The following is a 25,387-nucleotide window of genomic DNA, read 5'->3' on the forward strand; positions in this document are numbered from 1 at the left end:
GAGCTCCAGCCCTGCGGCACGCTCGGTGGCCGGTGTTGAGCTGGTTCCTGCCCTGCCACAACAGGGCCCATTTCTGTGGGGTGCTGCATTAAAAAGTCCGTTTTGGTCTCTCTTGAACCCAAATTTCCCATCTTCAGCTTGGGGTTAGAATTCACCGCGTTCCTGTTTGACGACACAGAATTCTCTCTACGGGCAGTAACAGAATCAAGTACACATTTAACATGGTTACACTGCAAGAAATGCTTCCTAATCCTTTGACTTGCTAAAAGAATGACCTGGGCCACCAGAGCTGCGTTTGGGTTGTTGATAGGGAGAGTTAGGGTCCTAAAAGAATGCCCTAACCCAGAGTCAGCCTCCTGGCAGGATCAGTTCCGAGCAAATCCCTCTGCAAATGCGGAATGGCAAGGTAACAAACCCAGGGCCTCCAGCTCTTAAATGCTATAGGGAAAGCATCCAGAACCTCTGCTGGCAGGCAGCCCATCAGCTGGAGGTAGCGTGAGGATGGATCAGCACCTCAGCACGGTGGTTTCTTACTGTAATTACTCTGCTGCTGACTGCAGGGGCCTTGGGGAGGGAAAGGCTGTGCTAGGGAGGATGCTGTCATTCCTAGCAGTAGCTGCTGAACAGCAAAGTGACTCCTGCTAATCCATGTCCTGTTTTTATCTGGGATGGAGTTAATTTCCTTCCCAGGGCTGTTTTGGATTCAGGATGAGAGCAGCACTGATAACACACGGTCCTGCTGTGGGGTGGGCTGTGTGGTGTTTAGCTGCCTGCCTGAGTAATCCACAGCAGTTTGGTACACGGGTCAGCAGCAGACCCTGCTTGCTCACCACCAGAGCTTTAACAATACACCTTGCCTCCACTGCAGAAAGAAGAGTGGTGAAGCTCGCTCAAGTCCCTGGTACAGGAGTGGAGGTGAAAGGAAAAGGTGCTGCTGGGCCTTCTGCTATGGAGCCAAGTGATGCTGAGGGAGGGTTGCTGGTGGAGAACGCAAGAGCTCTCATCAATACCTCAGTGACCGCACCTGAATGTGCCGTGCTTGGGCCTCCTTCCTCTGCTGAAACACAGGAGGAGCAGGAGCAGGAGGAGGAAGAGGAAGGAGCATCGCTGCTGGAGGGTGCAACAGCTCCGAGTGATACCTCAAAGACTGCACCTGAGGCCGTGGCTGGGGATACTTTGGAGAAGTCACAGAAGGTGAGGCTCTGTGGTACTGAGGAGCAGGGGCTGCTGGCCACTTGTTGCTCTCTTTGGTCAAGCAGTGAGGCTGGGCTGCATCACCTGAACCCCGCTGGCCTGCACTGGCTGCTGCTGCTGCCCGTGTTCCCAGGCAAGCTGGAGATGTCTGTGCTTGGTTCAGTGTGGAGGATGCAGGCAGCCGAAGTGCAGAGCGGGGCAGCTGCCCTGAGCAGCACAGGCCCCTGTGCTGTGCTGGGGGAAGCAGGACACAGTGGGTTTGGTAACTGGCCTGGTTAGTGAGCGTCCTGCTTGGTGCTGCTTTGTGTTGCTGCTGAGGAGGTCTTAGTAGTAGAAGTAGAGAATGCTCAAGAGTTACTTGCATTTCCAACTGCTATAGAAGGCAGAGGCTGGTCTTGTCTGTTCTCTTCCTGGTTGTTCTTCATTATCCCAGTGTAGCAGGAAGGTGTCACTTCCTCCTCTCCAGCCAGCTCCACCGAAGAGTTTCTCTTTGGCCATGAATAAACAGACACTGTGGTGTTCCTTCTTTTCTGTTTGCTATAGAAAAAGGAGAGGAGTAAATCCAAGAAGGGCCCATCGAGCTCTGAGAAGCAGGACTCTCTGCCTTCTCTAAGCCCGGCACCAGCTGCAAGCCCAGAACTGCCCGATACCTGTGTGATTCCCCAAGAAATCCAAAGCACAGGCAGTGAAGTAGCCAAAGAGGGTGGTGCTGTTCGTGCTGGGGACAGTGGAGACCCACGTGGAAGCGAGGGGGCCTCGTGTCACTTGGGAAGGGAAGCTGGAAGCGTGGAAGCAGTTGCAGAAGACAGTCCCCGGAGCGTGGATGTGATGACCCCAGGGAAGCAGAGCAGCACAGACAATGCGGCTGCCCCATCTCCAAGCCCTGCGACCCCCGAGGAGAAGGTGGAGGGTGGAAGCACCGCAGGGCGTGGAGAAGTAGTCAGGGGTGATGCGGGAGGGCGCAGTCGTGCCCCTGCTGCTGGTCGGCTTCCAGCCACGAGACCGGATTCCCAGCCCTCAGATAGCAGCAAGAGCCTGACCTCAGCAGGGCCGAGAGCGAGCGCTTCCTCTGGGCCATCTCCTGGAACCGGAGCTCCTAAAAGCAAGTCTGCAACTGCTTGGGCTGGACATCAGAGTCAAGACCCAAAGACTCCACCTCGCAGCTCGCAGGCTGGGAAGGATAAAGCAGAGAGCAGGCAGAAAGCGGGCCCTCCTGCCCCCAGGGTAAGGGTGTGAGTGAGTGCTCTGGGCAGTGTTTGCTTGAGCTGGGCAAGGTTTCCTTTTTTCAACGTGTGCTCTTTGTCTTCCTGGCGCAGAATGAAGATGCAAAGGAGAAAAAGGCCACAAGTGAGAAAACGCATGCAGTAACCAAGACAGCAAGTCAGGCCAAAGGACCTGAGGTTCCCAGGAAGGGCGATGCTGCGGCTGTAGCAGAGAGTCAGAAGAAGCTGCGCCAAAGGAACCAGCAGCCAGCAGAGAAGTTGAAAGAAAGGTGAGAACAGCCCTGCTGGTGTTGGGAGGGTTTGGTGTGAGGAGGGCCAGAGGACTCCAGGCCGAGGCAGGGGACTGATGTACTATGGTTAGGTCTGCATGTATCTTGGATATGTGGAATTAGAATCGCCTTAAACCTGACGTGAATTGCTGCTCGTGCAAAAGGGACCTGATGTTTCACTGGGAGTTGTGGCGTGAGTCATGTCCTGGGACATGTGATCCACTTGGTACTTGAAGCTTTTTGAGTATCTGATGGCTAAACCCAAGATTGCCCTCTGATTTCTTACTCTCACAAGCAGCATGTGCTTCACACCTGTAACTCTGTGGATTAATGGGGTGAGGAACTGTTTTCGTTAGTATAACCTGTTTTGTTTAATGTGTATGAGCTGAAAGAGGGAACAAAGTGCAGTCATTTCAGGTAATTCTGCTGGGTCAGGTATTTCTGTTGGCTTACCAGTGCAGGGACCCAGATGCACGTGGTCAGAGCGTTTCACGGGACTCATTTCTTCCTTTTTGCGCTAGGCTTTATGCTAGGCCTGCCACATAGCATCAGTTGGAGTGAATTGCTGACAGAGCTTCTGAGTCCTGCATCTGTTAAGCTGTGGCTCAAATCTTACTTGTTATACTGATTTGTGCAATTTGAAAGAAAAGTAAATGTTAAAATTCTTTCTATTTCCCTTCTAATTTGTTCTTTTAGTTCTGTGAGCAGAAATGATGGTGTCACGGTGTATTTCCATGCAATATTATCCAGAGACTTCAAACTAAACCCTGACACCCATAAAGTATTCATCAGGGCTGAAGGCATTTCTCCTTATGCAGACTGGAGTGACAACATCTGCGAGCTGAACTGCACCAAGTAAGTACCCTCTTGAGTCACGCAGAGGCGCAGGAGAGTTTTGGCTCTGGAGAACAGGATGCAATGTGGTACCTCCTTTAATACAACACACAGTAGCTGCATGTGCATAGGTGGGTTTTGCCCCAAAGAGCTTTCATAGTGAACTGTTTTAAAACTTTATTTTAAAACTTTTAAAACTTTAAAACATCATGAAAGAATAATCACCGTTCCTATGAAAAATGAGAGAAGCATGGGAAAGGCTGCCATGTCCTTGGCTGTGTTTCCTGTTCCGCAGGTACCTAGGAGTGCATGGATACCTCATTGAAGGCACCGTAACTCTTGCAAAAGAAAACGTGAATAAATCAATTCCTTACAAGTACTGGGTTGGCTGTGGAGAAGGGGAGTACGAGTTTATTTACAAGCGCTCCGTCGGAAATCACCACGTGAATCGCCACTTGCTGATAAGAAGCAAGTTGCTCAGCAATGGAGGTGAGCTGCCCTGCCTGCATCTGCACCTCGGGGTGACCCATGGGGCCTTTTGTGGTGGGAAGGTCTCCAGCTTACGTGGGCTAGCACTGTTACGAGAGCACTGGCTGAAGGTGGACACTTAACGGGTCAGTGGGGGTATCTCTGTGGACAGCTGAGAGCGAGGCATGGGCAAATGTGTGTGTGCTCCTCAGATGATTGCTTCCCGGTGCTCTTTGTGTTCCTCATTCCAGAATGGCATCAGTATGATGATATTGTGTGTGCAAAGCCGTCTGTAATGAAAAACCTCTGGCATATGCTTTCTCGCAATGGATACAAGGATGTGGTGGAAGGAAAGAAAATAGCTGCAAATATTATGTTAGAAAGTATCTTCAGCATTCTTGGAACCTGGAGTTCCAGCAACCTGAGAAGCTTTATCTTCCAGCTGAGACAGTTTTATGTCGTTACAAGTGACCCATGGGTATTTGATGGTGAGGAAATGCCATGGGTGGAGTTAAACTTTGGCCAAGAGCAGGTAATCTTTTCTTTTAGCAGGTACCAGAAAACGGGCGTTGGGTTTCTAACCACAGGATTTCAGTTTTGCTGTTGACTGTGCTGGGTTAGTTTTGCTTTTGCTGTCAGAAGGTTCAGGTGGGACAGAACGGGTGGGGATCCTTTTGGGGTGATGGCCATGAACTTCAGTCACACCTTTGCAGTGAGGTGGGGTTGTGAAGATCCCGTGTTGGGCAGCAGCAGAGCTGTGATGTGGTGACTTCTTAAGTGGGTTTTCTGTCTGGATATTGATTTCCTAAGCCTGGCCCTGCAGTTTTGCTGTCACTAACTTACCTGCACTTGTTGTTGTCTCCAAACCTGCCTTTTCTTGAGGCAGGCTCCTCCTGGCCCAGTTTTAAGCAGCATAATTATGAACTATGGCAGAAATGCCACGTTATTTATTTTTTCTTTTTAAGGGCTTCAAACCTCATTTCTAGCTCTTAACAGCCTTTCTCCTCCTGGTGACAAGGGAGAGGCCACAAGATGGCATAACTGCCTGGCTCAGCAGAGGCAGTGGGTGTTCGTGTCACTGCTGGTTTGTGGAAGGATGATTTTGGTGTCGCCAAGCACCACAGTACTATGGGCCCCCGGGTGTGCTTTCAGAGTAGCTTCTGGGGGCTGTGGATAAGGACAGAAATCTCTCTCCCTTTAATGACTCCCAGTGAAGCCGAAGTCTACTGGGAGGGTGCAGTCACGGGACAGAGACCTGAGGCAGTGTGGGGTGTCTCAGCAAACTGGTTCCCCTCCCAAGGTCTGCCCCGGTCCCTTGATGCTCCCCAGCTCTGCTGGGCACGGGAAGGTGCAGCAGTAGCTGAGTGGTGGGAGCTGGTAGCACAGAGAAGGGCACCAAGCCCTCGTAGGTGCTGCAGTCCCGTGCCTGATGCTCTGCTGGTGGTCAGTATCGTGTGTGCTTAGGTCCTGGTACCACCACGGTGCCAGAGGGAGTACAGGGCTAGAGTGTCCGTGCTGTAGCTGGCAGAAGAAAATGGCTTCAGGAAAAAAAAGACTTGTTGGGGATCTAGTGCTGCGGTTGGTTTGTAACTTCCCTTTTTGTTTTATCCTAGGTGAATGAGCTGCTGCTAAAATACATGAGGGAAATTGCTCGTCCTTTCCTTGCACCTGAAGATGCAACAGCATCGCAGGTGGATATAGTAATAAAAAATAAAGTAGCTCTGGGGCTCACCATTCTCACAGTAGTCAAAATACTTGAGCTTCCAGCATTTAAGAGCGATCTGGCTAACCTGTGTAGCCTCCTGTGCTTGGATAATGCACCACAACAAGCCATACAGGATGAGATTCGCAGTATCGGGAAGGCTTTTCCAGGGCCTGCTGGGTATGTATGTTACTGGAGCACTTACAGGGTACCCAGCTGGGCTGGTTTTGCTGCAAGTGGAGCGCCCTGGGATAGAACAATGAGAAATTCAGTTCTCCAGTGTCAGCGAATGAGAGGAACCCCACAGGTTTTTGAAGGTGTCTTTGGAGGTCTCTGTTCCAACCTCTTGCTCAGAGCAGGGCTAGTGGGCAGGCAAGGTCCCAGGCGAGTTCTGAAGAGCTCCAGGGGTGAAGATTGCACCCCTGCCTCTGGAGCCCTCTTAAAGTCACAGACCTTTCGGGATGTGAAAACTCTTTTCCTTTTGTCCACATGGGCTTTCCCTTATTTAACTTGTCACCGTTGTCAGAGTAGTACCTTGGGTGACAAGTGTTGTCTTTTCTTATATATAAAAATCTAAGTTACCCTTTCCTGTCAAGCCATTTCTCGCTCCTCACCTGTTTGCTATTCATACAAACTCCAGTGAGCAGGATCATCATGTATTTACTCCTTTAAAATTGAATGCACTGTTTGGGTGGTTCTTGTCTCCTCTGATGTGCACCATTACATGTGAACTTTGCTGACTTTTTCCTCAGTGCTGCTTCTTAGGCTGTTACCACACTGCTTATCTGGCAGTCAGATGTGTAGTTCTTCACCTGCACTGCTGCAGGTATTACATTTCCTTTTGGAGGCTTTGTGGTGCTTCAGCCCAACCAAGGAAGCTGAGAATTGCCCCTTGGATGCTGGGCTCTGCACATCAGTGTCGCCCAGTCCCCAAGTGAGCTGGGGGTTCATGTAGAAACTGTAGCTGCAGTATTGGCACTTCTTAGGGCCGTGTTAGTGGAGTTTGTGCAAAGAGATTCAGGTAGGTTTACAGCTTTGAGCCTTATACTTGTACTGTGTGTACCCTTCAATGAAGGGAAGATTGAGCTAAAATAATTGCTAGAAGTTACTGAAGGTACATAGCGAGATTGAGATGTGGCCTTCCCCTCCCACCCCGCGGCATCCCTGCATCCTGTAAAAAGCTGTTCTTTCACTGCCTGTCTTTGCTTTGGTATTTTTCTTTTAGTTGGAAGTTATGGCTGACAGACTTGTGCCAGAGGTGCATCGAGGAGCAAGTGGACCACTGGGTGTGGGTTCTTCCTCTTCTGCATTTCTTTGGTACCCCTTTGCAGCGTGACCACTTGCTGATGGAAGAAGATGCCTGGGCAGGGCTGGAAGGGATTCCATTTGCTGAAACAAGGAAGAGGCAAGATCCGTGAGTCTTCCAGGATTATTACTTACATCCATTGACCTGCCACTGCAGTTGGTGGTGATCATCTTAATCTCTCTTTTTTTTCTTCTTTTTATAAAATGAGAACCATGGCATGGTGGTGGTGGCTATTTGGGGTACATGAACACAGGCATTGATTGCTTAGAGGTTATGGTGTATAGCAAAGCTGTGCAGTATATAACCTTTCAAACACAAGGGCTTCTGCTTGCTAGTTTGGCATTGCTTCTGTGATCGTGGGTCTTGGGGTCTTCTGCTGATCTTCAGCTGTAAATTGAAAAAGCAGAGGAGTGAGAACGAGCCCTCTGGGGCTGAATGAGCTCTTAGGCTTTTGCGCCTTGAAAACTTGAAGGTTTTGATTTGTCTTTCCTTAAGGAGGACGCTACTACAGCTAATGAAAGCAAAGAGCTACTTGCTGAGATTAGATAAGACTCTGGTCAAATCCTGGATCTGTGTGCTGCCCCTGGAGAGCCTGGCTGAATTTATAGAAGACTTCTCCAGTGACTTGCTGTGCATTCTTCAAGGTGTTTCTTACAGATTAGAGAACACTGACCGTTTGTGGGCCACTTCTCAGGTTTGTCTTTCAGTAGCTTTCCCCAGCTAAGGATAAAGGCTGAAACTGGGCTGTACCGTGGCTGTCACGGAAGGGATTGTGCTTGGTACCAGGTCAGGGCACAAAGAGCTTAAATTTGGCTGAAAGCAAAAATAGTTGCTCTGAATTATTCTTAGGAGAATCCGAAGAGGCGATGAGGGGTTGTCTCGGTAGCAGAGAGTGTTGGCGTGGGTGAGAGAAGGATCTGCTTCTCTGGATTTGCTCTTAGTCACTGATGGCAAATATCTTAATCCTGAGCTCCTCCGATGGCTGCTTGAAACTGCCTTGCACAACCTCTGGGGGTGGTCACAGTGCTGCTGGTTTGAGAGACTTCCCTGCCCGTGGCAAAACCGCTTTGTGTGTGTGAGGACAGAACTCTACACTGCACGTAATGATCAGTTTAAACCCCCAGACTGGAAGAAGTGCAGGCTTTGTTAGTACAAATGATAAGCACCTCTGTGGCAGCCAGCAGGTAATTTCAGCAATTTCATAGTGTACTTCTAAAAGCATTGGAGAAGGCACCTGAAAAAAGGAAATTCCCTCATTCACAGCATCCCCGTAACTAATGAGAAACTGCTCGCTAAAATCCCTTCCACAGCTGAACATCCCTTCCACAGCTGAACATCCCTTCCACAGCTGAACATCCCTTCCACAGCTGAACATCCCTTCCACAGCTGAACATCCCTTCCACAGCTGAACATCCCTGTCTTTCTATTCTTAGGTTGTAGAGAACCTTCTAATGACAGTGCTGCGTACCTTGGATGAGAAACAGGCCAGGTAACTGAAGGGCAAGCTGTGAGAGCGGTGTCCTTTTCACTTGCACCCTGCCTGCGGGGTGCTGGTACGCTTGTAGTGTGAGCGCGTGCACTGAGCTCTGTGTGAGTGGAAGATTCCTGAGTTTCTGGCTCTGTCAGAGAGCAGCATGTTTTAAATCCACCTGAGGAGGGTGATGGTTGCCCCACTGCACTGAACTTGGAGGCGGCTTTTACTTCTCCTTTGAGCAGAGAGGTTGTGAATGCTCCATCCCTGCTGGTGTTCAAGACCGGGTTGGGTGAAGCCTTGGGTGATATGGTGTAGTGTGAGGTGTCCCTGCCCTTGGCAGGGGGGTTGGAACTGGATGATCTTAAGGTCCTTTCCAACCCAGACTATTCTATGATTCTCCCTCTTCATTCCTGTCCTGCAGGGCTCTGGAAGCTCACTCCTGGCAGTCCTGCCTGACCTGTTGCCTCAAGCTGCACAAGAAGATCTGCATGTACATGAAGTGGGGGGAGTTGTTCATCTGTCCTGTCACTTCTGCCATGGTGCTTTCAAAGGTTGCCGGACTTCAGCCCACAGCAGTGAGTACCAAGGAACCATTCAGGGCTTGATAGGAGCAAGATAGGTTGAAGTATTACAGCAGTGGTACAAGAGGCTGGGTTTAGATCATGGCCATTCTCAATTTGGAATCCTTGATACTCTCAATGAACCAAGATTGTGGTCCTTTCAAGTGGATGTGAAATCACTTCATGATTTTGATTCTTGCTGGAATCGGGTCCCACGCCTCAGCTGCCTGTCAGGGGGTTATTTTACCTGGGTTTTTTTACCCTTAAACACAGGTTGTCTTTACTCCCTGGAGTAAGTGATCTTAAGCACAAGCTATTTGTAAGCGTTGTGTTTTTCCAGCTTCCCTCTCTCTTTTACTCAAATAGAGGTGGGTCTCTGCTGGGCGTGTTTGTGCTTTGGATGCAGTTGGGCCTTCTCTTTTAGGAGTACTTAAATCCCTTGTACGTTGCTGTCCTGCTTGAACTGTTCTTACAGTACTTTATTTCGGTACTCGCCCCTTCCTTTGTATGTGTGGCAGGCTCCAGGAGGTGCTGTGCAGGAAGCTCCAATGGTGGAAGTATTCACTGAAGCTCTGCGAGAGACTCGAACCTGGTTCAGAAATGCTTTAAAAGACAAGTTAGTGAAAGAACACTCGGAGTATATGATGTTCTCTTTTCATTGGGAACTTCAGGTTTGTCATCTTATTACAATATGGTGTTTTACTATAGCTTAACTGTGTAGTCTTGAGTCTAATGGCTCTTGGGTGGGAAGTGTGGCTGCTGTGGCTGGGTAAGGAACGAGATGGGGACAGGCAGTAAGGACTACAGGCTGTGAAGCTGCATTGTTTTAAACACTCTTGGGTTGGAAAGCAAAGGGCTTTACCGGTGCTGCTGAGCTCACTTTATTTCTCCTTTTAATCTGTTGTTCCAAGAGGCATTCTGGGGTGAGGAGCTGCCCCTTATTGGTGTGTAGCTGGAGTTGTTGTCCTGCTCATGCTGTACGTCCTGCTGGCTTCCAGCAGGCGAAGTGCAGAGCAGATCCTTATGGCCTGGCTTGCTCTGCTCCCAGCCCTTCCTGGGACAGTTTCCAGCATCAAGGTGGAAATGGTTCACCCAAGTGCCTCCTTTAGCAGCTGGGGCATTATGACCTTGGGCTTTAAACATGCCTTTTGCAGCTTTGGGAGTGCTCCTTTTCTTCTGGGTAGCAACACCTGAAAGGACGGCAGGCTGAGGAGCATGGGGCCTCTCCTCAGCACAGTTCTCATTTCCTTATTTGAATGTTAAATCTGAGCACTTAGTGGTTTGGGTTTGTTCGCTTCTCACCTGCAGGCCTGGGATGCATTTGTGAGGATCAGCTTTCCAGATGAGCACTCCACTGTGAAGTGGAAGACAACTTTACTTGAGGATCTGAAGAGAAGAATTCAGGAGGTAGGGGGGGACTGCAGGCAGGCACTGCATGCTGGTGGGCCACATCCAGAGCAGAGAGACAGTCTTCTGCTGTGCACAGAGAATAGCTTCTAGAGCCTGAATGGGCACGTGAAAACACTGTAGCTTTGGTCATAACAGTGTCATTGCTGTTGTAAACTGTGCTCTGGAGGCTTAAAAATTGGATGTGAAAATGTCCAGCTACCACCTGTACAGTTTTAAGAAACAGTGAGTGTAAAACAAGCACCCAAGGACTTACAGAGCAAAGTTGGTGCCTGTCTCTCTTCAGTCATTCTACAGAAATGACAATTCCTGTCCAGGCTCCCAAATGCACACCCACGTGTGTAGGCTGTTTCTAAATTGAGCTTCTGTATCTCCTCATCTCCTTTCTACATCAGTTGCAAAATACTTGAAGCCATTGATTTTCGTGGTATAATCGGGAAACAAGTGTTTCCTGGTGGAAGCTTGGCTTGGAGAGGTGCATATTAGTTCTTTTTATTGTCTTTATAGCAGCACTCCTTTGTGCTTTCAGAAGAAACGCTTTGGAAACTTTAAGCTGACATCTCCCTTTTGCCCTGTAGGAGCCTCCAGTTAACCAAATCCTGGTCTACTGCTGTCAGTACTACCGATTTCCACAGCTTGACTCTTCTATTGACCAGTGCTTCTGTGACTGTGCCACAGAGGCTGTCACTGCAGCTTGCCAGGTAGTGTATTTTCGCTCACGGTAGGAAAAGTGAGATTTCCTGTTGCATGGAGATCCTGTTGTGCAGTGCAGGGCCATGCGTTGGGGTGGAAGGAGAGGGGTGCATTGCTGTCGTGGCTTGAGGCGCTGTGGGTTGTTTCAGTTTGTTAGACCAACAAAAAAAGCATTGATAAGAAATCAGGACGTAAGGATCCACTTATAAAGGGTCCATGAAGAGTACTTGTAATGCTCTCGCCATCCTGGCTTCTGGTGTCAGACATGAGCTGAGGCTTTTCTGCAGTGCCTCAGCGCTGGAGGTGTGACTTCTTGGCATCAGTGTCTGACCTCGAGACAGATGGGCCCGGTGTAAGCCAGACCGCTGATGCATTCCCCCTGCCTTTTCTTCCTTGGGCAGACTCAGAGCAATCTCCTTGAGAAGATCTCGTCCTACAACTTGGACAGGTTCAGCCAGCTTGTCTCAACGATCATTGTGAAGTCGTGGCCAGTGAGGCCTGGGCAGTCCAAGGATGATTTGGATGAGATTTTGCACCATGTGCTCACGTGGCCTGACATCAAACGTGTCTTCAGCTTTAGTGGTATGTGTTAGTTGCTTTTTGGGAGCCTTATGAAAAGCTGTTCTCGGCCTCACCGCTCCCGCTTCACAGAGCAGCAGATACATAAAGATTGTCCTGTTCTTGTCTTATTCCTCTTCTCAAAGCTCAAGGCATTCAGCCTGGTTTTGGAGAGCAAAGGCTGAGAGGAAGCCGGTATTCCTCTTGTGCTAATCCGCTGCAGCCACTTCAGGATTTGTACTGGACCACTGAGCCTGTAGCTCGGGTGGATTTGTGGAACATAACTTCCTCTGAGGTTCTACTAAGTTCTTGCTACACAAAAATGCTGAAGTGTTGGTTGTGTGACTGGATCGAAATGGCTCCATGGGTTTTGGGTATGGGCTGTGCACTGGCAGGTTCCTGAGTTGCTCTCCTGAGGTCCTGGCTGTTTCTGCTCAGGAAGACATGAAGGGCTGGAGGGTGATGTGATGAGTTCATGGGCTTTTGGGTAGGGATTTGAAAGGGAAGTGGAAGGACTCTAGGATTCTATGACTCTGTATCATGGCCCTGGATAGTTGTTGGTTCTGCCTGGTGTTTGTGGAGCAGGGCTGATCTGGCTTTTGCATGCTTTGTTTCTGGAACAGGAACAAACCCAAAGCTTCTAGAAAAGCTTACAGATGAGGCAAAGAATGTGATGGCCACTGCAGACTCTGTGTTTGTGAAAGTCACCAATGACCTTCAGAGTGGGAGTATCCTTGTGAAACATCTGGAAGAGATTTTCCAGCATCAGGGACGGTTCATGTCCATCTATGAGATAAGTAAGAGCACCATTCAGTCTTGGCTTAGAGCATCGTTGTGGTGATTGATGGCCTGCTCGGTGATTAGTAATGCTAACTAGGAGCTTCAGCAGTTGGTAGTGCTGCCCTTTGTACGAGCTCCCAGCTCCAGCTGTGGGTGTCTGCGTTTCACTGTGTGTGTGACTCTGCAAATCCAAACCTGGATGATGGGTGCAGGGGGGGTGGGAAGCCTCTGCCTTGTGACTACAGATGAGTGTTTTTCTTTCAGAGAACCAGCAGCCATCACCTGAAGGCAAAGAACTGCTTCGGAGAGGACTGAAAGAGCTCCTGCAGAGGAGGCAAGAAGAAGTTGCACTTCTCAGAAGAGAGAAAAAAGCAATAGGAACCTTTCTGAGCATGTGTAGGAAGGTGCAGGCATCTGTGAAAGGTAGCGTTTGAGGAGCAGTTTGGAAGTGGCAACTTGGGAGAACATGGTTTGCTTTGACAGTGACTGGGCTTTGTAAGCAGGTTTTATTCTAAACCACAGCAGGGATGGGGAGGGGTGGGGGAAGTGTAAGCCTGGAGCATTTGAGGGATCGAGCAAGTGCTTGTGCATCAGATGATATTTGTAGGGGCCACGTGCCCAGTAGCATCTCAGCAGATTAGATAAAGTAAGCTGAACGCAGGCTGCACACCTGATCCGTCTCTGACCTGTCTCTCTTTTAAAGTGGACGTAGGTGAAGTGGAATTCCAACATTTGGAAGATCTTCGCTTAAAAAGACTCAACACAGTTGTGAATGTGGGAGAGACGCCCCTGCAGACCTACTACAGCTTGAGCCCCGAGCTGAAAGAATTTGCCCAGAACATGCACACTTTCAGGGGCAGCCTCATCTTCCAGCAGTTCTGGGAGGAAGCAGCCCAGGAGGCAAGAAGGGAGCGTGAAAGTTCGGGAGAGAAGGAGCATGTATTGGAGCTTGAGGATGTTTTCGGTGCTCTGATCAGCCCTTGTTTTGAGAGCTATCAAAGGCTGTGTGATGATCTCAGAGCTGGAAGCCTCACACTTTCTGCAGTTGATAAAATCTTTCAGAAATTCAGGAATGATCCGGAAGGTATCGAGAGCGAACTGAACATCATGTGTGAGCTGAGCCCTGCAGGAGACAGAGGCTGGGTCAGTCAGCGGTTTGAGCAGATCCAGCAATACTGTGAAATGCATTTAGCTTTCGATGCTGCAAAGATCATTGCCAGTGTCAAAGAGAGTTTAAACCTTTCTGGTGACTTCAGTGTCCTGGAGAATTTGCTGCACATAGTAAGTATCCACTTTGGCTCTGTACTGTCAGGGTGTTGGCTAAAAGCCTGGGTAAATCTGATCGTTCCCACAAGTCTGTCCCGTTCTGCCAACAGCCATTCCCTGTCACAAGGTGCTTATTTGAGATAAAAATGAAGTATTCAAACAAAATGCTTTGGTGTATGCCTTAGTTCGGGGCATGGCTCTCCTTTTCTGGCTGGAGAGCACGTTGTATTCCCTGTATCTAGAGCGAAGGTTTGTTTTTACTGCTTCTTTTCTAGACAGAAAAGCTTGAATCATGCAAGACACAAAAGCTGGATTCCATCAGCCCCGAGCTTATGCATGCCAAGGAACTGCTGCAGGGGATCACTGTGGACCGTCGTGGGTGCCTGGGGGAGCTGGCCCAGCAAAAGGAGTTTGTCTGCTGGGTCAGAGAAGCACTGAAAGGTGTGTGCTGCCCACCCAGCAACGGGGCAGATAGTACTAGCAAGGATGCCAGTTTGTGTGCAGGCAGAAGGAATGCCATATCCCTGACCCATCTGCTTTATGCCTTCACAGCTTCTGGAATTGATAGTTACAAGCATCCCTTCCAGGCTTTGGTGTGGATGTGCTATGAAGCAGTCCCTTTAAACGTGCCCACGCCACTGTAGTCTCGTGCAGCACTCAGTAGCTACCCTGGCCGATAGCTGGCTTGGTCTGAAGAGTTGTAATAGCTGTAATAGTTCAGATGAGTTATTTCGGAGGACAGAGGCCACCCATTTAACAAGATGACAGGGGTCAGCTCAGTTGTCTTAAATGCAGAGGCACCCTTGGCACTGCTTCCATCCTGGTTGTGAACCTGTGGCTTGTGGCAATGCAGAGAGAAGCCAGGGCCAAGGGTATCACTAATGCAGACGAATCACCTTGGGAAGCTGCTGGTGGGATGGGCGGGGGGAGGCTGCACAGGAGATGCTGGTCAAAGGCATTCCTCCTGGTTGTTCTGTAGAAGGTGGTGATGTGGAATTGCATTGAAGCTGCCTCGTTTGTTGTTCACTGTGTTTTTCTCACTTAAGGTGTAAACGAGCTGAAGGTATTTGTGGACTTGGCATCCATCTCTGCTGGGGAGAATGACATGGACGTGGACCGTGTGGCTTGTTTCCATGACGCTGTGCATGGCTACTCTTCACTGCTCTATGAGCTTACGCAAGAGTCGGGGTTTGATGACTTCATGCAGTGCTTGAAGAAGCTGTGGCGAGCCCTGGACAGTGATAAGAATCTTCCCAAGAAACTGGTGAGTTCTGCTGGAGCAGGTCCTCTCTGCATCCTCTTCTGTTTCTGCCTGCCCAGAACGGCTGGAGGATTGACTGCACAGGGCACATGGCACTCGTGTGGGGAATCACAGCAGCTCTTGGGATTGGAAGAAAAATATCTTTGTTTCTGTGGCACAAAAACTCCCTGCAGTGACTGTAGCTGCTATAGCATGGATCGCTGCAGAGCACTGCTGAGACTTTCATGCGTGACGTGGTGTGGCTTTGCTCTTCCCAGAGTTTGAGTGGTGGTGCAGAACCGTGTCCCACTCTGCAGCAGGGTGTGTTCTGTAGCAAGAGGCATTGAAGCACTGCGGGCTTGGTTCCGTTCAGTCTCCCATGGTGTTGGTGAAGAGCAGGCATGCAGAAAGCTGAGCTGTGGCCTGCGGTCATTCCTCTTTTCCTTCCCCATCCTGTAACTGTTATGCCGGCCCAAGCTGTTTGTCCCGAGCACAGATATAATCCTGGAAAGAACTGTCAAGACAGCAATTAGAGCAGTGCCATGTCTTCTCTTCCCACAGCATGCATCAGCTCAATACTTGGGGTGGTTGAAAACGGTGAAAGAGAGCCATGGGTCTGTGGAGCTGTCATCGCTGTCACTGGCAGCCGCCATCAACAGCAGAGGAATATATGTTGTGAGAGCACCAGCTGATGGGGAGAAGGTGAGGCCTGCCCCTCCTGCAGGCAGCACCCAACCCAACCTCAGAAGTAGGCCCTCGGTGCACAGCAGCACTAATGGCTTGTTCTCTGCAGGTCTCTTTGGACAGTGTCCTGCGCTTCACCCTCCCGGGGAGCTCTGGGGATCACGAGGCATCGTGGAAATACTCCCTGGCAGAGCTCCGTGAGCTGCAGAACAAACTGATGCTCATGTCAGCAAAGGGAGAGCAAGGCTTGGAGGTGGAGAAGTTCTCTGAGGTCAGGCTTCAAACCCAGTGGGTTGCTGACGTTGAGGCTGGGGTTGGATTTTGCCGTGAATGTCAGCTTTTAGGGCTTCGTTTAGAGCTGAGGTGCTGGGGATGAGTGGGAGCAGGCAGAGATGTTCCTGCCTCTCTGGTTCCATGTGAAGGTGAAACTGAGCTGGAGGCTGGACAATGGACTGGTACCCTCATCCTCTGGGAAGGCTCCTGGCTGGGAGGGTTGCTGGGCTTTTGTAGCAAGCAGGGGGTTCCTTACTGGCTTTTAGAGAGTCTTGTTACTGTGCAAGCCTGACGTACCTGGCCTGGGACCAAAGCCTTTAGTTTCACGAGACTTTCTGTGGTGTCATGACTGGGAGTTGTGTTGGTAAATCAGCTTAGTGTGTTTTTAATCTCTCCTCTATCCTCACACAGATCTTTTTCAATGTCCAAAGACTTGCACAGGCCTTTATAGACCTTTACTCAGCTGGGAACATGCTCTTCCGCTCCTGGCTTGCCCATGTGTATTGCTCACCCCAAAATGAATCGTGTGTTCTCATGGACTTCTCTCTGGGACCGATCCCAGTGCTAGAAGCACAAGGAAATGTGGCAGCTGTGCTCCCAAGGCTCTGCAAGACAATGGAGAGCTTCCTGGAGAGCTGGAAGAGCTTCATGTATAAGAAACGATTGCAGCATTTCTACCTGAACTACTACACCGCAGAGCAGCTGGTGTACTTGTGCACGGAGCTGGGGCAGAGGAAGCTCAGCCACAACGCCCTCATGATGCTTTCGTTCCTGAAACACGACTGCACTGAGGTGGATGTCCTTAGAGCCTCCATGAATGAGGTGCCTCCCAGCTCAAGGAAGGCTGTTTCTGACTTCCGAGTGATGCAGGATGGGGGGAAGGATCTGACTGCACAGCTGGAGCACCTCTGGCAGTGCTACATGAACAACATGGGCTCCTTCCTCCCCAGCTGCCTGGACATCGACGCGCTGGGTGAGCGGCTCAAGAACCTGGCCAGCTGGGAGAGGAAGCAGGTCACACGAGACTTCCCGCAGGATCTCCTGCGCGTGGGTCAGCCCAACCTCATCACGTGCCCTCGCTCCGAGGTGCTCACGTCTGCTCTGGCCATTTACATGAACAGCCCCAGCCAGCCCCTTCCCACCTTCGACGAAGTTCTCCTGTGCACTCCTCACACCACTGCTGAGCAAGTGGGGCTCTTCCTCAGGAGGTGCCTCATTCCCTGCAGCGGAGGAGAGAAGATCTACACCATGCTGTATGCAGATGAGCTGAGCTATGATGTGAGCTGCAGAGCAGAGGAGCTGTTCCAGCGCCTGCAGCACTACAACGGTTCCTATCGCCTCATCATTCTGTGCAACTGCGAGAGGGAGCACAGCTACATCCCTTCTGTCTTCAGCCAGTACAAAGTGCCCTTGATACCCCAGAGGCAACTGCCTGAAATCCAGCAATACCTTCAGCACCACTACAGAGTCACTCAGCCCTCGGTCTCGGCTGCTTCTGTGTTCAAGGACAACATGTGTGTTGGGATCGTGTCCTCCAAAAGAGCTGGTGTGGGTAAGGTGTCACATGTGAAGTGGGGTCTCTTGGGTGTTGAAAACCAGAGTAGTGTTCACCTTGCCAGGTTTTGTGTCCAAGTCATAAGCATCTAGTGAAGAAGAGTGATTCCGACTGTAGTCAGTGGAGTGAGGTGGAAGCTGTAAGGACAGCTCATCTTGTCCTGAGATAAGCATCTCTAGAGATGGTTCATCTTGTTAATCTGACCTCTGTCTCCTACTACTGACTTACATAATTAACACAAACCAGAGAGCTAATGCTGGGGAAGATTAATCTGACCTCCTGAGGTTAAAATATGCCTGTGGGAAAATGTATGTGAGATGGGGCAAGGACTGTAAAAGCCTGCCTACTCTTGCGTGGGAATGGATCTTTGGCTGTCTCTTACTGCAGAAACTAGAGGGCATTAAGCAGAACTACTCAGCAGGATGAAAAGCAAACAGAAGAAGGTGGTTCTTCAAACAGTGCTTAGTTAAATTGTGGAACCCAAAGCTTTACACAGGCTTAAAAAGTGATCAGGTATAGTCACTAGAGAGATGTCCATCAGGGGTGATTAAACACAAAGATGCATCTCTGACATCGGAGCTCCTGAGCTGCAAATCACTGAGGAAACACTGGGAAAGCTGCTGACAGCTGCGCTCTTGCCCTGTTCCTTTGCTGCTGTTGCTGTGGGAGGTGGGCAGCCCAGGCACTGCTTTGGCTCCCCAACATTTTGACTTTAGAAACAACCGTGTAATCGAATAGGTTCAATCCAAATAAAGAGGGAAGCCTTCCTCGGGTGGCCTGAGCAAAACCAAGCCGGGTGGGTAATGAGAGCCTTCAGTAGCCAAAAGCAGGAATGGCTTTGATTCCAGGCTGTCGCTGCTTTAACTGGATTTAGGCTTTCTTTTTCTGCAGTGCCTTCCTTGAAGGTTCAGAGGTTTGACTTTTTTCCGTTATGACTTTAGTATGATGTAGTCAATGTTGAGGGCTGTAATTCTTGTGGTGTTTTTGATGATAACAGGGAAGTCTCTGTATGTGAAGAGGCTACATGAGAGACTGCAAGAAGAGCAGCCTGACTGTACAAAACTTCTGAAAACCATCAGACTCATTGAGCCAGAAGTGGATGAAGACAAAGTGCTAAAATCTCTTCTGCCTTTTCTGAAGAGAAAACATCAGACAAAGCCCATGATATTCCACTTCGATATCACCTCTTCAGTAAGTACATCCCTCCCACACTGACCTATCCTACAAATTCTGGATGAATCCTTGCAGAATTTGTTTCTTTAAAGCTTTCATTTCAGTAAGCCGTTTCACTAGGATCTGTTTTGTGATTCTTGTGTAAGTAACATAAAGAACCCTTTACCATCAATGTGGTTCAGCTCTGGAACAGGTTGCCCAGAGAAGCTGTGGAGTCTCCAACCTTGGCAATGTTAAAAACCTGACTGGACATGGTCTTGGGCAACCTGCTCTGGCTGAGCCTGTCCTTGGGGTTGGACAAGATGATCTCCAGAGCTCCCTTCCATCCCCAGCTGCCCTCCGATTCTGTGAACTTTTGATTAAATACAAAGGGAATGCCCTTGTGTTGTCTTTTTTGCTAGGTGCGAAGTGGAATTCCAGAGTTTCTCTTCAAGCTGTTGGTTTTGCAGTACCTGACAGATGCCAGTGGAAACATGTGGCTACGACAGAAGTGCCATTTGTATATCATTGAAATCCTGGAGGTATCACCAGTGCCAAAGAAAGCAGCAAGACACGTATGTATACAGCAGTAGCTGATTTCTTTGAATTTCTCAGTCACTTCACACATGTTTGTACACGGCTGCACATGAGTTACAGAGATTGACTGTAAATGTAGCACAGGAATCCCCTGTTTGTTTTGGGGGTACTGTGCATCTGCACTACAAAGTAGTGTCCCTGGTGTCGTACAAAGTGATGTTAAAAGCAGCCAGGAAACTCCAGCTGTAAGAACAGAGTGTAGAAGTGTCAGGATAAAAAACAGTTTCTGGAGTTAAGTTTTCTTTTCCTTTGAGGCAGCACTGAGAAGGGGCGGGAGGTAACAACGGACTGATGTTACAGGAGGGAGACTGTAGGAGGGAATAGGGTGAACTGTTGTGATGAAGCAGAAATGATGTACAGGGGAAGAAGTGTTCCAGCTGCATAGGCTACCTGCTGTTACTCAGATAGGCCTGTGACTTTTAGGTAAGAATACTGATAGGACCAGATTAAACAGAATGAAGATGCTTAGGGCTGCACCTTTGTGATGATGGATTTTCTTTTCCTCTTTCCCAAGTCAGCAAGCCAGAATTATAATTTCTTGGATGTGTTCCCTAAAGTAACATGCAAGTCTCCCAAGGAAGTACTGGAAATGGAGACACTTTGGAACCAGTTTGGGGATGTTTCGAACCCAGGAATGGATGAGGAGGAGTTTTGCAGTGAGGCTTTCCAGAGACCTTTCCAGTATCTGAGAAGATTTGACCAGGGGTGCAACCTGGACACATTCTGTTACACAGCAGACTCTGTGGAAGGGAGCCCAGCAGAATGCCTACAGCAGTTCCTCCTGCACTGTGGGATCATAGATCCCTCCTGGTCAGAACTCCGAAACTTCACCTGGTTTCTCAACACCCAGTTGAGAGATTGTGAAGCTTCTGACTTTTGCAACCCTGCGTTTGTCCAGGACGTTTTGCAAGGCTTCAAAAACTTTGTTGTTAGCTTCATGATTTTAATGGCAAGGGATTTTGCAACCCCGTCCCTGAACATTTCTGACCAGAGCCCAGGAAGGCAATCCTCCAACCTGGAGAACGCTGCAGAAGAAGATCTTCTTCCTTTCCACATTCGGAAGAAGTGGGAGTCGGAGCCTCATCCCTACTTGTTTTTCAATGCAGATCGTGTGTCAATGACATTCATTGGTTTCCACCTTCAGCCTCATGGCACACGGGGTGTTGATGCCCTTAATCCTTTGAATGAAGTTATCAAGAGAGATGTCATGAGTTTACAGCTGTACAATGGCTTGTTACTCCAGAGAGTTCCCTTCAATATCCCGTTTGATCACTTGCCCCGTCATGAGAAGCTCGAGAGGCTTTGCATGGTTTTGGGAATCCCCTGGGTGATAGACCCCGATAAGACGTACGAACTCACGACAGACAACGTGCTGAAGATCTTGGCTATCGAGATGCGATTCAGGTGCAACATCCCAGTGGTGATCATGGGAGAAACGGGCTGCGGGAAAACCAGGCTCATCAAGTTCCTGTGCCAGTTACGCAGGAGCTGCACGGAGGTGGAGAACATGAAGCTTGTAAAGGTTCACGGGGGTACTACTGCAGAGATGATTTATGCCAGGGTCAGAGAAGCAGAAGCCCTTGCCAAAGCCAACAAGGAGCAGCATGGGTTGGACACAGTCCTCTTTTTTGATGAAGCCAACACGACAGAGGCTATAAGCAGCATCAAGGAAGTCCTGTGTGACCGCACAGTGCAGGGGAAGCCTTTGGTCTCTGGCTCTGGCCTGCAGATCATAGCAGCCTGCAACCCTTATCGGAAGCACACACCAGAGATGATTCAGCGCCTGGAATTAGCTGGATTGGGCTACCGTGTCAAAGCAGAAGAGACTAAGGATAAGCTGGGCTCTATTCCACTGAGACAGCTCGTGTACCGGGTCCATGCACTCCCACCCAGCATGATCCCACTGGTGTGGGATTTTGGGCAGCTGAGCAACTCGACTGAAAAGATATATATACAGCAGATTGTCCAGAAAGTAACTGAGCACGTCCCCATGGAGCAGAGTGAGGCAGAGCTCATCACAAAGGTGCTCTTTACTTCCCAGCAATACATGAGGCAGAGGGATGACGAGTGCAGCTTCGTCAGCCTGCGGGATGTGGAGCGCTGCATGGAAGTGTTCAGGTGGTTTTACAAGCACAGTAAACTCCTGCTGGGGGAGCTGGAGAAGTACCTTGCTGAGAAGAGGTCCCCAGAGAGCACTGTTGAGAGAAACAACATTGTCTGGTCCTTGGTGCTGGCAGTTGGGGTCTGCTATCATGCATCCTTGGAAAAGAAGGAAGAGTATAGGAATGCTATCAGCCAGGTCCTTCCAAAGCCTTATGATACCCAGAAAAAGATTTTGGAAGAAATCTCTCTGATGCAGGACTTATTCCTGAGTGGTGTGCACCTCCGAGATACCATAGCAAGAAACCTGGCCTTGAAGGAAAATGTCTTCATGATGGTCATCTGCACCGAGCTGAAAATCCCTCTTTTTCTTGTTGGGAAACCTGGGAGCTCCAAATCCCTGGCGAAAACCATTGTGGCCGATGCTATGCAGGGCCAGGCAGCCTATTCAGATTTGTTCAAGGACCTGAAGCAGATCCATCTAGTGTCGTTCCAGTGCAGCCCTCTCTCTACCCCAGAGGGAATCGTAGGCACTTTCAAGCACTGTGCGCGATTCCAAGAAGGGAAGAACTTGGAGGAGTATGTCTCAGTGGTGGTCTTGGATGAGATTGGCCTGGCTGAAGACTCTCCCAAAATGCCCCTGAAGACCTTGCATCCACTTTTGGAAGATGGCTGCATAGATGATGTCCCTCTTCCCCACAAAAAGGTCGGTTTCATTGGGATTTCCAACTGGGCTTTGGACCCTGCTAAAATGAATCGAGGCATCTTTGTCTCACGTGGTGACCCCAGCAGAGAAGAGCTCATAGAGAGTGCCAAGGGGATTTGCTGCTCAGCACGAGGGGCTCTGCAGAAGGTCGAGCAGTACTTCTGCCACTTTGCAGATGCATATGAAAATATTTGCAAGGCCCAAGACAGGGAGTTCTTTGGTCTGCGTGACTACTACAGCCTCATAAAGATGCTCTTTGCCTTAGCGAAGAGCTCCAAAATGGAGCCGACGCTTCAGGACATAGCCACAGTTGTTCTTCGGAACTTTGGCGGCAAAGATGATGTCAATGCCTTGGAAATATTCACTTCACAGTTACCGGAAAAAGGGGAAATACATGCTCATGATATCAGCAGAATTGAGCTGGTACAGCAGAACATTTACAGCAGCGGTGAGGATGGTGACTGCAGGTACCTGCTTATTTTGACTGAGAACTATGCAGCGCTGCAGATCCTCCAGCAAGATTTCTTTACTGCCCGACAACAGCCAGAAATCATCTTTGGCTCCAGTTTCCCTAAGGACCAGGAGTATACCCAGATATGCAGGAACATCAACCGGGTGAAGGTGTGCATGGAAACTGGCCAAATGGTCGTGCTCCTCAACTTGCAGAACCTCTATGAAAGCCTCTACGATGCCCTCAATCAGTACTACGTGTACCTGGCTGGGCAGAAGTACGTCGATCTGGGGCTGGGCACCCACCGGGTGAAGTGCCGAGTGCACCCCAAGTTCCGGCTCATAGTCATTGAGGAGAAGGATGTGGTCTATGAGCACTTTCCCATCCCGCTGATCAACAGGCTGGAAAAGCACTACCTGGATCTCAGTACTGTCCTGGACAAGGGACAAAGGGAAACTGTAAAAGAGCTGAAGAAGTGGGTGCACGAGTTCACTGCAGCCAATACAGAAGAGCACTTCATAAGCAACCAGGAATACAGCCCTTCTGATGTGTTTGTGGGCTACCACTCCAGTACCTGTGCCTCAGTGGTGCTGCAGATGACAGAGAGGCTGAAACCAGTGTGTCCTCCCGGTGAGCTCGTGTCCTGTGTGAAGAGAGAAGCCCAGCTGGCGCTGCTGAACTGTGCCACCCCGGACTCCGTCATCCGCCTCTGCAGCTCGGTGCTCTTCTTCATGGCAGAGTCTCTGGCCAACACCTACTTCAAGCAGCAGCAGCACACGTCCTTTGCAGACTTCCTCCGAGCTCACGTCCGCGCTGGGGCTGGGAACCAGATGGTCTTTACAGAGGTGAGCGTCCCGCAGAGACCTCTCACACCCTCCCCTTGGGAGCCCTGGGTTGCTGTAACAGCCAGTGTTGACCCTTTGCCTGCTGGCAGGGCAAATAAGTGGGGTTTTTCGAGTGCAGTCCAGCTCTTCAGCATCTCGGAGCATGGATGAGTCAGTCTCTACTGCTTTCCTGCTGCGTTCAGAGCAGAGGACAAACCTGCATCTTGCACTCCCAGGTCACCACCTTCTCGAGGCTTCTCACCAGTGCTGATGCTGCTTGTCTGGAGAGAGAAGTGCAGGGTAAAGCACAAAGGCCCCAAATCCTGTTCTTGCAGCAGTTTGACACAGAGTACTCCTTCCAGAAGGGCATCCGGTGAGTCTGGTTTTGCATTACCCTGCTCTAAATAGGCTGTCAACTGGGTGCAGGATGGGTAGAACGTTTGGAGTAACACACATGGCAGAGGGGGGGCAAGAGGCTGTGCTGGGATGAATAGAGGACTGGCTGGGGCAAACTGGGTGTTAGCTCTGTCATTTTGACCCCATAGGCTGCCTTCAGCAGCCCCAGCTAATGTGGAGTGACTTCTAGAGGAACAGTTTGGTTTTAGGCTCAGTTACTTCTAAATCCCCTTTCACTCTTCAGAGATTTCCTTGCTGCTGCACCAGGAAATAAAGTCCTTATTATTCAGACAGACTTTGAAGATGGCTCTCAAAACGCCCAGCTCATTGCTTCAGCCAGGTAAGTCAAGCGTGAGGTGGTTCCCAGGCAGCTCTCGTGCTTGGTGGCTGCTCAGCACCATTCGATTGTGAGTGCTGTTTGGGGATTGCAGGATCAGGCATGTATGATCCCTCCTGTGTGTTCTGTAGGGGGATGGATCTAGAAGCACGAGTTGTGTTTCAAAGAATAACTCATAACCCAAGTCAAAATAACCTAGACTGGGTCCATTTACCCAATAACCTCCTCTGCAGCAGCCCCGTGGCTCTGAACGTTTCTGCTTTGACCTGTCAACAGCATTTCCTCTTTGTTGTAGATACACTGTTGTTAATGAAGTCAACAAGGTGGATCTGGGAGAAGTCTCTGTCTTTGTCTACTTTATTGTGAAGCTTTCCCGAGTGGAAGGGGGAACGTCCTATGTGGGATTCCATGGAGGTGGGTCTGCTCACCTGTCACTCCTCACTCTTCAGCCGGCTTCAGGCTAGGATAGCACAGCAACATCTCTTGCTCACCCTCCTTTTTAATGCTTAACATCAGGAATCAGTGTGTCCTCAGAGCTGCTTCCCTTACCCTCTGCCCTGGGGGGATGAGTACCTTGGGGTCCTGGTCTCCTTTGAGAGCACCTTGCCTTACCCACTGGTGGATGAGTCTTCTTCCTACTCAGCTGGAGAGCAGCAAGGGAACATGATGCAAACTGCATTGGCATTTTGTCCCCCAGGAGGCTCCTGAGTGTGTGCTTACGTGTCCTGCTTTCAGCAGCAAGGTTCCTGCTGTGTGCAGTGGGTTCTAAGCCTCAAAGCCCCAGCAGCATGCACGCTGTCTCAGTCAGGGCAGTGCACATTAGCATGTTCAAAGTGAATTGCTGCTTTCCCTTCCTGCATCAAGAACTGAGAGTAAATAACCTCTTATTGTGAACTGCTAGCCTTACAGGTACTGGGAGGTAATTCTTGGGAAGCTCTTCTACAAGAGCATGCTGCAGGCATGAAATGATTCTTTTCTTCCCTGTCTTTAGGGCTGTGGCAGTCTGTGCATATCGACGATCTCCGCAGATCCAAGGACATGATCTCTGATATGACAGCCCTGCAGAACTTCACCATCAGCCAGATGTTCTGTGAGGATTCAAGCAAAACCAGAGGTGAGCTGCAGGCTGGCTGTGCCAGCTGTGGTGGCCGTGTGCCAGCTGTGGTGGCCATGTGGCAGGGGGGAGAGGGGAGATGCGGTCCCAGACTCGGTGCTGGTGGAACTTAGGCTTGGTACAAGGCACCAAACTGCCCCACAGCATCCTAGTGGAGCTCAGAGCATTAGCTCAGTGTCACATTGCCTCCAGCTCTTGCTGCATGAGGCTTGGCAGCCCAGCAG

At 49.9% G+C, this 25,387-nt stretch overlaps 2 protein-coding genes across 2 annotated transcripts in view; one reads left to right on the plus strand and one right to left on the minus strand.

The window, feature by feature from the left end:
- The window catches only part of SGSH (N-sulfoglucosamine sulfohydrolase), a 291,535-nt gene that overhangs the window by 12,632 nt on the left and 253,516 nt on the right, over window positions 1-25,387 (minus strand). The window lies entirely within an intron of this gene.
- RNF213 (ring finger protein 213) overlaps window positions 1-25,387 on the plus strand; it is a 46,293-nt gene that overhangs the window by 834 nt on the left and 20,072 nt on the right. The window contains exons 3-32 of the mRNA XM_057414259.1: window positions 869-1,194; window positions 1,738-2,418; window positions 2,511-2,686; window positions 3,383-3,541; window positions 3,816-4,009; window positions 4,240-4,520; window positions 5,602-5,870; window positions 6,916-7,104; window positions 7,492-7,690; window positions 8,430-8,485; window positions 8,892-9,045; window positions 9,549-9,701; window positions 10,339-10,437; window positions 11,016-11,138; window positions 11,532-11,712; window positions 12,312-12,485; window positions 12,733-12,891; window positions 13,172-13,749; window positions 14,010-14,175; window positions 14,781-14,998; window positions 15,536-15,676; window positions 15,768-15,929; window positions 16,343-17,483; window positions 18,484-18,677; window positions 19,061-19,212; window positions 19,746-23,337; window positions 23,553-23,689; window positions 23,957-24,052; window positions 24,345-24,463; window positions 25,041-25,163. Coding sequence (XP_057270242.1) covers window positions 869-1,194; window positions 1,738-2,418; window positions 2,511-2,686; window positions 3,383-3,541; window positions 3,816-4,009; window positions 4,240-4,520; window positions 5,602-5,870; window positions 6,916-7,104; window positions 7,492-7,690; window positions 8,430-8,485; window positions 8,892-9,045; window positions 9,549-9,701; window positions 10,339-10,437; window positions 11,016-11,138; window positions 11,532-11,712; window positions 12,312-12,485; window positions 12,733-12,891; window positions 13,172-13,749; window positions 14,010-14,175; window positions 14,781-14,998; window positions 15,536-15,676; window positions 15,768-15,929; window positions 16,343-17,483; window positions 18,484-18,677; window positions 19,061-19,212; window positions 19,746-23,337; window positions 23,553-23,689; window positions 23,957-24,052; window positions 24,345-24,463; window positions 25,041-25,163 — 10,392 coding nt within the window. The remainder of the gene's footprint in view (window positions 1-868; window positions 1,195-1,737; window positions 2,419-2,510; window positions 2,687-3,382; window positions 3,542-3,815; window positions 4,010-4,239; window positions 4,521-5,601; window positions 5,871-6,915; window positions 7,105-7,491; window positions 7,691-8,429; window positions 8,486-8,891; window positions 9,046-9,548; window positions 9,702-10,338; window positions 10,438-11,015; window positions 11,139-11,531; window positions 11,713-12,311; window positions 12,486-12,732; window positions 12,892-13,171; window positions 13,750-14,009; window positions 14,176-14,780; window positions 14,999-15,535; window positions 15,677-15,767; window positions 15,930-16,342; window positions 17,484-18,483; window positions 18,678-19,060; window positions 19,213-19,745; window positions 23,338-23,552; window positions 23,690-23,956; window positions 24,053-24,344; window positions 24,464-25,040; window positions 25,164-25,387) is intronic.

Source organism: Pezoporus wallicus, unplaced genomic scaffold, assembly GCF_028554395.1.
Source record: "Pezoporus wallicus isolate ANWC-B61680 ecotype Strahan unplaced genomic scaffold, APGP_CSIRO_Pwel_v1 contig_11546, whole genome shotgun sequence".
Classification (NCBI taxonomy): Eukaryota; Metazoa; Chordata; class Aves; order Psittaciformes; family Psittacidae; genus Pezoporus; species Pezoporus wallicus.